Source organism: Psammomys obesus, unplaced genomic scaffold (assembly GCF_907164565.1).
Source record: "Psammomys obesus unplaced genomic scaffold, mPsaObe1.curated_primary_1811, whole genome shotgun sequence".
Classification (NCBI taxonomy): Eukaryota; Metazoa; Chordata; class Mammalia; order Rodentia; family Muridae; genus Psammomys; species Psammomys obesus.
In genome coordinates this window covers 1-11453 of record NW_026586458.1, presented here as the reverse complement: position 1 = coordinate 11453, position 11453 = coordinate 1, and the positions used below count along the sequence as shown (strand labels likewise).

General features: G+C 39.1%; 1 protein-coding gene across 1 annotated transcript; it reads left to right on the top strand.

Annotated features, from left to right (window-relative positions):
• Positions 1-82: 82 nt before the first annotated feature.
• Positions 83-11449, top strand: LOC129672422 (aldo-keto reductase family 1 member C1-like; the record flags this gene model as incomplete). Its single annotated transcript, XM_055601874.1, has 4 exons — positions 83-250; positions 8125-8241; positions 8420-8497; positions 11414-11449. Coding segments are annotated over 4 exons (399 nt in total), but the record flags the coding sequence as incomplete, so codon positions are not given.
• Between the last annotated feature and the right edge of the window lie 4 nt (positions 11450-11453).

Here is an 11453-nt window from a genome sequence, read left to right as displayed (position 1 = left end):
ACTAAAAGGCTTGAAGATGGTTTTCAAATTTCCACCTTTTGGGACATCTATCTCTAAATCATTCTCTTGTTTCCTCCTCTAGAATCCTCTGAGTAAGACTTTGGAGTCAACTAAAATAGCAATAGATACTGGGTTCCGCCATATTGATTCTGCTTACGTGTACCAAAATGAAAAGGAGATAGGACACGCTATTCGAAGCAAGATTGCAGATGGTGTTGTGAGGAGAGAAGACATATTTCTTACTACAAAGGTATTGTGTGCATACAAGCTAAAGTATGGAATAATAAAATATGTAAACATTTAAATTATATTGGCTTACTACCTACTGAAATGTGATTATTAGCATAACATTTATCCACATATATTTCACATATAAGTCTTAGTTTAAAATCACAGAAAAATATAGGCTTCTTACTCTCCACAAATGTATGGCTTTCAAATCCTTTTCTTTTATTATCTCAGGACAATGAAGGATAATTCAGTTTAATTTGTAAACTCAGAAATGACCTTGATCAGTTTTTAGTTTTCCTTATACCTTGGGTGGCTTAGAATATCTTGAACATTTAAAATATTGACATTTGTGGAGAGAGGGCAGGGCAAGATGACGGCGCCAGGAGGACTCTCATTCTGACCAGCAGCACAGCAGGATCAGCACAGTGACCAGCAATCAGAACTCGCGGCCATAAAACACAGGTGATTGTGTTTTCCAGGTGAGAGGATACCCCACGGTGGGGGATTCAATCAGCTTTTAACTCACCCGGCTAAACCTCGGAAGAGGTCCCGGTTCTGCCAGACACTTGGCCGCCAGCCCCAGCCCAGATCCACATGCCAGTGTCTCTCGTCAAGGTCCCAGACTGAACTGTGCACACCACACTAGCAGAGACTGGAATTTTCAGTCCAGAAATAACCCCGCAGTGCTGGAAATGATTGGGACTGACCTTAGGTCACCCAGACATCCCCTGGAAAAGACTCGGGTTCCGCAGGTGCCCCAGGAGCCAGGCCAGAGCCAGAGCTGGGGACCCAGGTGCGTGCACAGAGCCCTGCCTGCTTGCCTGATTCACTGCCTCAGATAGAACTGTGGGCCCCACGGCACCAAAGACTGCGTTTCACTGTCCGGTGCAAACACACAGGGAGGGAAATGGCTGGTCTGATCTCAGCTGACACCCCCACCCTGAAAAGGTCTCAGGAAAATTACCCAGTTTAGGCAGATGCCCAGGCTCCCAAAGGCCATAAAGGAAGACACAGGCAGTTTCTATAAGCTAGCTGGCAGAGATTGAGTTGTACGCCCCAGGGCAAAAAAGAGACTGGTAGTCCCTGTCTCCAGAGAATCCACAAGGAAGGAAGGAAACTGTACTGACTTAAATCACCCAAGCCTTCCCTGGAAAAAGTCTCACAGACCAGAGGGGCCAAGCCGCCATCACTCAGCTGTGCTCCAGACACAGGCAAAAACAGTTGCTGTGCGTGAGATGTCCAACTGGGTTACAGCAACTGATCATTAAATTTACAGCAAGAAACCCAGAAACAGGGCAGCTGTCTTCAGGACTTCCCTGGGTGAGATGAGAACCCTCTCGACTAACAAAGACCATAGTTACCACTCAAGTCTCTATCCCTGAGGTGAGCAGCAGCAACTCCTGAAAAAACGCCAGCCATCTAGGGACTATACCCAAAAAGCTGAGAAGACTTCCTTTAGGAAAAATCAACTTTCTGCCACGGAGATTCTCTCCACCACAGGATCCCCAGGAACCACCAGAAAATAACCCCAAACACATAAGATAGCACAATGTGTAGAGGCCAGCATAAAAGCTCAAGCAACAAAAGACAGAGCAATATGGCATATCCAGAACCCAGTTACCCAGGGGCAAGTAGCCCTGGACACCCCAGCATAACTGAAATCCAAGAAGATGACCTAACAACTATGCTCATGAAGATGATAACAGAGAAAACAAACAAGATACGTAAAGACATAGAGGAAGATAAACTCAAACATAATATTGCCACTCTAAAAAAATAGAGGAAGCTGCAGCCAAACAGTTTATGGCCTTTAGAAAGTAAATGCTTAAAGCACTGAATGAAATAAAAGAAACAGAGTTGAAGGAACTAAAAGAAAAACAGGAAAGTACAATCAGACAGGTGAAGGAAGTAAACAAAACAACTCAAGACCTGAAGATAGAATTGGAAAAATTAAAGAAAACACAAATGGAGGAAATAATGGAGAGGAAGAATCTAGGGAAGAAAACAGGAACTACAGAGGTAACCATAACCAACAGACTACAAGAGATGGAAGAAAGAATCTCAGGGGTAGAAGATACAATGGAAGAAATCAATGTATCTGTCAAAGAAAATGTTAAATCCAAAAAATTCCTGACACAGACCGTCCAAGAAATCCAAGACAATATGAAAAGACAAAAACTAAGAATAATAGGTATAGAGGAAAAAGAAGACTCCCTTCTCCAAGGCCCAGAAAATATTTTCAACAAAATCATTGAAGAAAATTTAACTAAGTTAAAGGAGAGGCCAATAAGAATACATGAGGCCTACAGAACACCCAACAAATTTGACCAGAAAAGAAAATCCTCCTGCCACATAATAATTAAAACAGTAAGTATACAGAACAAAGAAAAAATACTAAAAGCTGCAAGGGAAAAAGTCCAAGTAACATATAAGGGCAAACCCATTAGAATCACACCTGACTTTTCAACAGAGACTATGAAAGCCAGAAGGGCCTGGACAGATATCATGCAGACCCTAAGAGAACACAGATGTCAGCCCAGGATACTATACCCTGCAAAACTCAGTCCTCATAGATGGAGAAAACAAGATATTCAATGACAAAAACAAATTTCAACAATACCTACACACAAATTCATCATTACAGAAGACACTGGAAAGGAAAATACAACCCAAGAAAATTAGCTTCTGTCAAGAAAACACAGGAAATTATTAACATTACTACACTAAAACAAAAAGCAACCAAGCACACAACCTGATGACCACAGCCAACATCAAATCAAAGAATCTAACAGCCACTGGTCATTAATCTCTCTCAACATCAATGGACTCAGCTCTCCAGTAAAAAGACAAAATTTAACAGAATGGATACGTAAACAAAACCCAGCAATCTGTTGCATACAAGAAACACACCTAAGACACAAAGGTAGACATTACCTGAGGGTAAAGTGTTGGAAGACGACTTTCCAAGCAAATGGACCCAAGAAGCAAGCAGGAGTAGCCATTCTAATATCTGATAAAATAGACTTTCAATCAAAATTAATAAAAAGAGATGGGGAAGGACACTTCATACTCATCAAAGGAAAATTCCACCAGGAAGACATCACAATCCTGAACATCTATGCCCCAAATACAAGAGCACCCACATTCGTTAAAGAAACATTGATAAAATTTTAACCACATATAGATCCCCACACATTAATAATGGGAGACTTCAGCACCCCACTCTCAACAAAGGACAGATCAACAAAACAGAAATTAAACAAAGAAACAATGTCTCTGACAGAGGTCATGAATCAAATGGACCTAACAGACATTTACAGAACTTTACACCCAAACAGAAAAGAATTTACCTTCTTCTCAGAACCTCATGGAACCTTCTCCAAAATAGACCATGTAGTTGGTCACAAAGCAAGCCTCAACAGATACAAGAAGATTGAAATAATCCCTTGTATCTTATCTGATCATCATGGAATAAAGCTGGACCTCAACAATAACAGAAATAGCAAAAAGCCTACACACACATGGAAATTGAACAACTTGTTACTAAATGACAGCTGGGTCAGGGAAGAAATAAAGAAAGAAATTAAAGTCTTCCTAGAACTCAATGAAAATGAAGACACAACATACCCAAACTTGTGGGACACAATGAAAGCAGTGCTAAGAGGAAAGTTCATAGCACTAAGTGCCTTCAAGAAGAAATTCGAGACAGCCATTCAAGCAACTAAATGGCTCACTTAAAAACCCTAGAAAAAGAAGAAGCATAAACACCAAGAAGGAGTAGATGGCTGGAAATAATCAAACTCAGGGCTGAAATCAATCAATTAGAAACAAATAAAACAATTCAAAGAATCAATGAAACCAAGAGCTGGTTCTTTGAGAAAATCAACAAGATCGACAAACCCTTAGCCAAGCTAACTAAAAGGCAGAGAGACACCACCCAAATCAACAAAATCAGAAATGAAAAGTGGGACATAACTTCAGACACTGAGGAAATCCAAACAATCATTAGGACTTACTTCAGAAGTCTATATGCCACAAAATTTGAAAATCTAAATGAAATGGACAATTTTCTTGATCAATTTGACTTACCAAAGCTGAATCAGGACCAGGTAAATCAACTAAATAGTCCTATATCCCCCAAAGAAATAGAAGCAGTCATCAAAATTCTCCCATCCAAAAAAAGCCCAGGACCAGATGGCTTCAGCACAGAATTCTACCAGACCTTCAAAGAAGAGCTAACTCCAATTCTCTTCAAACTATTCCACAAAATAGAAACAGAAGGAATATTACCAAACTCATTCTATGAAGCCACAGTCACCTTGGTATCTAAACCTCACAAAGACTCAACAAAGAAAGAGAATTTCAGGCCAATCTCCCTTATGAACATTGACGCAAAAATACTTAACAAAATACTTGCAAACCGAATACAAGAACACATCAAAGATATTATCCACTATGACCAAGTAGGCTTCATCCCAGGTATGCAGGGGTGGTTCAATATACGGAAATCCATCAATGTGATCCACCATATTAACAAACTGAAAGAAAAAAAACACATGATAATCTCCCTAGATGCTGAAAAAGCATTTGACAAACTCCAACATCCATTCATGTTTAAAGTACTGGAGAGATCAGGGATACAAGGCACATATCTAAACATAGTAAAGGCGATATAAAGCAAGCCTATAGCCAACATTAAACTGAACGGAGAGAAACTTAAAGCAATCCCACTGAAATCAGGGACAAGACAAGGCTGCCCACTCTCTCCATATTTCTTCAACATAGTGCCGGAAGTCCTTGCTAGAGCAATAAGACAGTTGAAGGAGATCAAGGGGATACAGATTGGAAAGGAAGAAGTCAAATTATCACTATTTGCAGATGATATGATAGTAAACATGAGTGACCCCAAAAACTCTACCAGGGAACTCCTACAGCTGATAAACACCTTCAGCAAAGTGGCCGGATACAAAATTAACTCAAAAAAATCAATAGCACTCCTGTATACAAAAGACAAAAGGGCTGAGAAAGAAATTAGGGAAACAACACTCTTCACAATAGCCACAAATGACATAAAGTACCTTGGTGTAACCCTAACCAAACAAGTTAAAGACTTGTATGAAAAAATTTCAAGTCTCTGAAGAAAGAATTAGAAGAAGATATAAGAAGATGGAAAGATCTTCCATGCTCATGGCTTGGCAGGATTAACATAGTAAAAATGGCCATCTTACCAAAAGCAATCTACAGATTAAATGCAATTTCCATCAACTTGCCAACACAATTCTTTAGAGACCTGGAAAGAAAAATTCTCAACTTCGTATGGAATAACAAGAAACCCAGAATTGCTAAAACAATCCTCTAAAATAAAATATCTTCTGGAGATATCTCCATCACTGATCTCAGGCTGTACTATAGAGCAACAGTTATAAAAACTGCATGGTACTGGCATAGAAACAGAATGGTTGATCAATGGACCCGAAGAGAAGACCCAGAAGTAAACCCAAACACTTATGGACACCTGATTTTTGACAAAGATGCCAAAACCATACAATGGAAAAAAGATAGCATCTTCAACAAAGGGTGCTGGTCTAACTGGATGTCTACATGTAGAAAAATGAAAATAGATCCATACTTATCACCCTGCACATACCTGAAGTCCTAGTGGATCAAAGCACTCAACATAAAACCAGACATATTAAATCGGCTAGAAAAAAAAAGTGGGGAATACCCTAGAACTCATTGGTACAGGAAAAAACTTCCTGAACAGAACATCAACAGCACAAGCTCTAAGGGCAACAATCAATAAATTGGACCTCATGAAATTGAAAAGCTTCTGTAAAGCAAAGGACACCATCATCAAAACAAAGCGACTCCCTACAGATTGGGAAAGTATCATCAGCAACCCTTTATCTGACAGAGGACTCATTTCCAGTATATATAAAGAACTAAAGAAGCCGAAAAGCAGCAAACCAAGTAATCCACTTAAAAATGGGTAACAGAGCCAAACAGAGAACTCTCTGTAGAGGAATATCGAATGGCAGAGAAGAATTTAAAGAAATGCTCAACCTCATTAGCCATCATGGAAATGCAAATCAAAACAACCCTGAGATTTCACCTTACACCCATCAAAATGGCCAAGATCAAAAACTCAAGGGACAACACATGCTGGAGAGGTTGTGGAGAAAGGGGAACCCTTCTCCACCGCTGGTGGGAATGTAAACTGGTACAACCACTCTGGAAATCAATCTGGCACTTTCTCAGACAACGAGGAATAGTGCTTCCTCAAGATCCAGCCATACCACTCCTAGGCATATAGCCAAAAGAGGCTCAAGTACACAAAAAGGACATTTGCTCAACCATGTTTGTAGCAGCCTTATTTGAAATAGCCAGAAGCTGGAAACAACCCAGATGCCCCTCAACTGAAGAATGGATGCAGAAATTGTGGTACATCTATACAATGGAGTAATACTCAGCAATGAAAAATAAGGAAATCATGAAATTTGCAGGTAAATGGTGGGACCTGGAAAGGATCATCCTGAGTGAGTTGTCCCACAAGCAAAAAGACACACATGGAATATACTCACTCATATAAACATGCAACATAGGATAAACCCACTAAAATTGGTACATCTAAACAAACTAAGCAAAAGAGAGGACCCTAACTAAAATGTTCAATCCCCTTCCTGAAAGGCAAAGAGGATGGACATCAGAAGAAGAAGAAAACAGGAAACAACCTAGGAACCTGCTACAGAGGGCCTCTGAAAGCCAGAAGAAGAAAACAGGAAGCAACCTAGGAACCTGCCACAGAAAGCCTCTGAAAACCTCTGCCTTGCAGACTATCAAAGCAGATGCTGATCCTGATGGCCAACTGTCGGGCAGAGTGAATGGAATTTTATGTAACAAGTGGGACACGGCTGGGATACAGAGTTAATAAAATGTAACTGATAAGAAAAAAATAAAATTAAAAAAAAAAGAGAAGTGGGAAATAGCTAGAGCTGGAGAGGACAGGAACTCCACAAGGAGGGCAACAGAACAAGAAAATTTGAACACAGGCAACTTCCCAGATACTCATACTCCAACCAAGGACTATTCATGGAGATAACCTAGAACCCCTGCACAGATGTAGCCCATGGCAGTTCAGTTTCACAGTGGGTTACATAGTAATGGGAAGAGGGACTGCCTCTGACATAATCTGATTGGCCTGCTCTTTGATCACCTCCCCCTGAGGGGGGAGCAGCCTTACTTGGCCACAGAAGATGACAATGCAGCCACTTCTGATGAGAACTGATAGTCTAACATCAGAAAGAAGGAGAGGAGGACCTCCCTTATCAGTGAACTTGGGGAAGGAATGCATGCAGAAAGGGGAGGAAGGGTGAAACCCGGAGGGGAGGAGGGAGGCGCTTATAGGGGGTACAAAATGAATAAAGTGTAATTAATAATAATAAAAAAATATTAAAACAATATTGACATTTTTATTTCCTACTGAAAATAACAGAGGATCAGAGTTCATGAAATGTTAAATAATATTTATCCAATTATTAAAAATTTGTGTCCAAGGATTATTAAGTATCCATAGCACATTTCATATAATTTATAATAATAAACAAATGCTAACATTTCCTCAAAATTGAGGGATGGGATATTTATAGAAATATATCTTTGTAACATATGATTTGAACATTATGACCATGAAATTTACCCCTTTAGTAGTGTCTTTCCCATATTAATTAGATTGACTATTTGTGACCAATAATATTCTGAAGTTCACATATATAGATCAAATCAAATATCCCAACTGAAATACACAGTATGCCCTGTAGTTACTATCTTGTACGCATTACAAAACTTCTCAGCTCTGATTATTATTAAGATAATTTTCATTCTTTACCCCTACAGCTTTGGTGTACATTCCACCGACCAGAATTGGTTGACATTGGCTTAGAGAGATCACTGAAAAACTTTCAACTAGATTATGTTGACCTCTTTCTTATTCATTACCCAGTGTCAATTAAGGTATGCCATTTGCATCATGTAACCTAATTAACTTTGTCTATATAAAGGATAAATGGTGTTGTGCTTCACTTATTTTGTGGTTGTTTCCTTTCCCATTTCCAATAGATTTCTAAGTCTATCGCAATGGGTGGGATGCATGTATTGGCTGAGATTTCTATAACAACTGCTTTTATTACAGCCATCAGAGGTATTATATACAAAAGATGGAAATGGAAAAATATTCTTTGAGACAATAGATCTTTGTGCTACATGGGAGGTGAGTATATAAAGGTGAGACCCCAGAGGAACCCAAAAGAGAGTGCCAGGCCAATTTTTCACTTTTGAGGATGGAGTATGCACCCTTGAGTCTAGAAAGCACTCTGGGTTCACAGGTATTTTCCTGAAGTACTGGGACAGAATGGACGACTGAGTGGAGAGAAATAGAAGCGAAGGCTGGAATGCAATTGAGAGAGAACTCTCTGAAGTATCACACATGAATGTGGTTTGATAAAATCTGACCCTAAGTTCTCCCCTCCAACTCCTCCTCAGCCACTCTTTCATCCTAACTCTTCTTTAAGCCCACTGAGTCCACTTAGTACTATTGGCATGTGCAGTGCTGATGTAGTACAAGATGGCATGGTTCAGAAGCAGAACACAGTGAAAACTGACTCTCCCTCCTCTAGCAGCAATTACTGACAATAGTTCCTCAGCTAGGTGTAGGAGTCTAGAAGACCCATCTGATCCATGCTGAAATTTTAGATGGCTTTAAACTTGGGTGGGCTATTTGTGCAGCTACGGCTACTATGAAATCATGTGTATAAATCCCTGAAATTTAAAAACAAACAAACAAACAAACAAAAACTTTCACAGCAGTCCTCCCTTAACTGTGAGTCTTTTAATCTTTCTACCCCCTACCTCTTTCCATGATGATCCCTGAGCCTTAGGGAAAAACATTTGATACAGACTTCTGATTTAGACCTTAACAATCCAGTCTGTTATGCTTGCACTTTGACCAACTGTGAGCTTGTACGAATTGCCATCTACTTCAAAATGAAGCTTTCTCATAAGGTTTGAGAGCTCCAGTAGGCCGTAGAAATAAATCTAAATATTTAGGGGGTAGTTTAGGAGTGTATCCATTTAGCAGAATAGAGGTAGGCTGTCCTTGAGGACTTATGACCTAGCCAGCTGAGAGTTTGGCACAGGTACCAGTACCAAGTATAAATTGTATTTTGTGGAGTCATTCTTAAATACTATCTGAAAGTGGTTGTAACTCCAAGCGCAGTTGTGGCTGTATTATAACAATAAACATATCTTACCAGGCTATTCACTATTGTAGCTCACAGAGTTTACCACTAAATGAGACTTCTGATTATTTCTATCCCTCATTAACGTGCACAGCACCTTCCAGCACTATAGAAGCTAACTAGCAGTGATAAAGCTTCCAGGTCACTACCAGATTTATTTCTTCATGTCCTGTGAGTCAACTCCATGGTATCTGCAGCAACAATATCTTACCATCAAGTTAGGAAGGGTACCCAAGAGAAAGACAATAACTTGTACTTTGGGGGCGGCATGATACTTCAAAGACCAAATTTTTATTTGAAGGGACTAACCAACACAACACCTGGCTTTTTGTTTGATAGTCTAGGAATATATCATCTTTATTCTATGGTATCTAGGAAGGGCACTCTCCACACTTTGGGGGTAACACCTTTTAAGCTTCCCTTATCTTCATATATATATACATATGTACATATATATATGTATGTATATGGAAGCTTTTACAGTAGTAGGTTTCCACTTGACTTTTTCATAAGACTGCAGAGATGGTTATTTCTCCCATCACTGTCTCCTCTACTCTGCCCTCCCATCCCCACATTACTTAACCCTTCTTCCTTCATTATTCCCACTCTGCTTTTACCCAACCTGTGCTCTACCACTCTCCCTTAAAATCTACCCCTCCGGGGTGATTTTCTGACCTCTACACATGCTCTAATTGAAATGCATATCTAAAGATTCAAAGCTAGAATCCACTTATAAAAGAAAACATGTGATATGATGAATATCTTTCTTGTTTTGAGGTGCCTTATTCAGAATAATTATTTCCAGCTCTATCTATTTACTAATAGCAATGGAATTTTAGTATGAATTGCTAATTTTAGAATTTTAGTTGTGTTATGTCTGAATAAAATTTTATTGTGTAAATGGACCAAATTTACCTTATCCTTTCATTCTTTGGTGGAGTCTAGGTGTTTCCAATTTCTTGAAATTGTGAGTAGAGTGGTAATGTAAATGGATGAGAAAGAATCTAGATAGGAAGGTATACTCCTAGTATATAGCTGCATCATATAGTAGACATTTTGCCAGCTTCGTGAGGAGCCTCCAAAACAATTTCATTTCTATCTGTCCCAATTTCCACTTGTACCGATAGTGAATAAGTGTTCTATTTTCTCCATATCTATACCAGTATGTTCTCCTTGACTGAATTAAGATTAAATTTCAAAATTGCTTTAATTTTTATTTTGTTGTTAGCTGTGGATATTGAACATTCTAAAAAAGTATTTCTTAACCAATTATATTTCTTCTTTTGTTAACTACATTTTCCAGTTCTATAACACACTTATAAATTGATGTTTTTTCTTTGAGTTTAGTCTTTTAAATACTTTGTAGTACTTTGTGTTTAGCTTTTTAAAAAATCCATTGTCATCTGTAGACAGTTCTTTTAACAGTTTTATTTTTTCATTCATATTAACTGAATGTTTTTGTTAGGGTTTCTATTGCTGTGATAAAACACCATCGCCAAAAGCAACTTGAAAAAGAAAGGTTTATTTCATCTTACAATTCCACATCACAGTCAATCACTGAGTGAAGCCAGGAGAACTAAAACAGAGCAGAAATAGTGGCACGGATTGAAGCAAAAACCATGTGAGAATGCTGCTCACTGGCTGGCCTGCTTTCTTATACCACCCAGGAACATCTACCTAGGTGTAGCACCACTCACAGTGGCCCGAGTCCTCCCACATCAATGACTAATTAAGTGAATGTCCTACACGCTCACCTACGTGCAAATCTTAGAGGCATTTCTTCAATTGGGAGATCTTCTTTTCAAATGACTCCAGTTTGTTTCAGTGCCACACAGTTTAATAAATGTATTCATGACCCTATACATTTATTAAAGTTCCTCCTTCCCTAGGCCATGGAGAAATGTAAGGATGCAGGACTGGCCAAGTCCA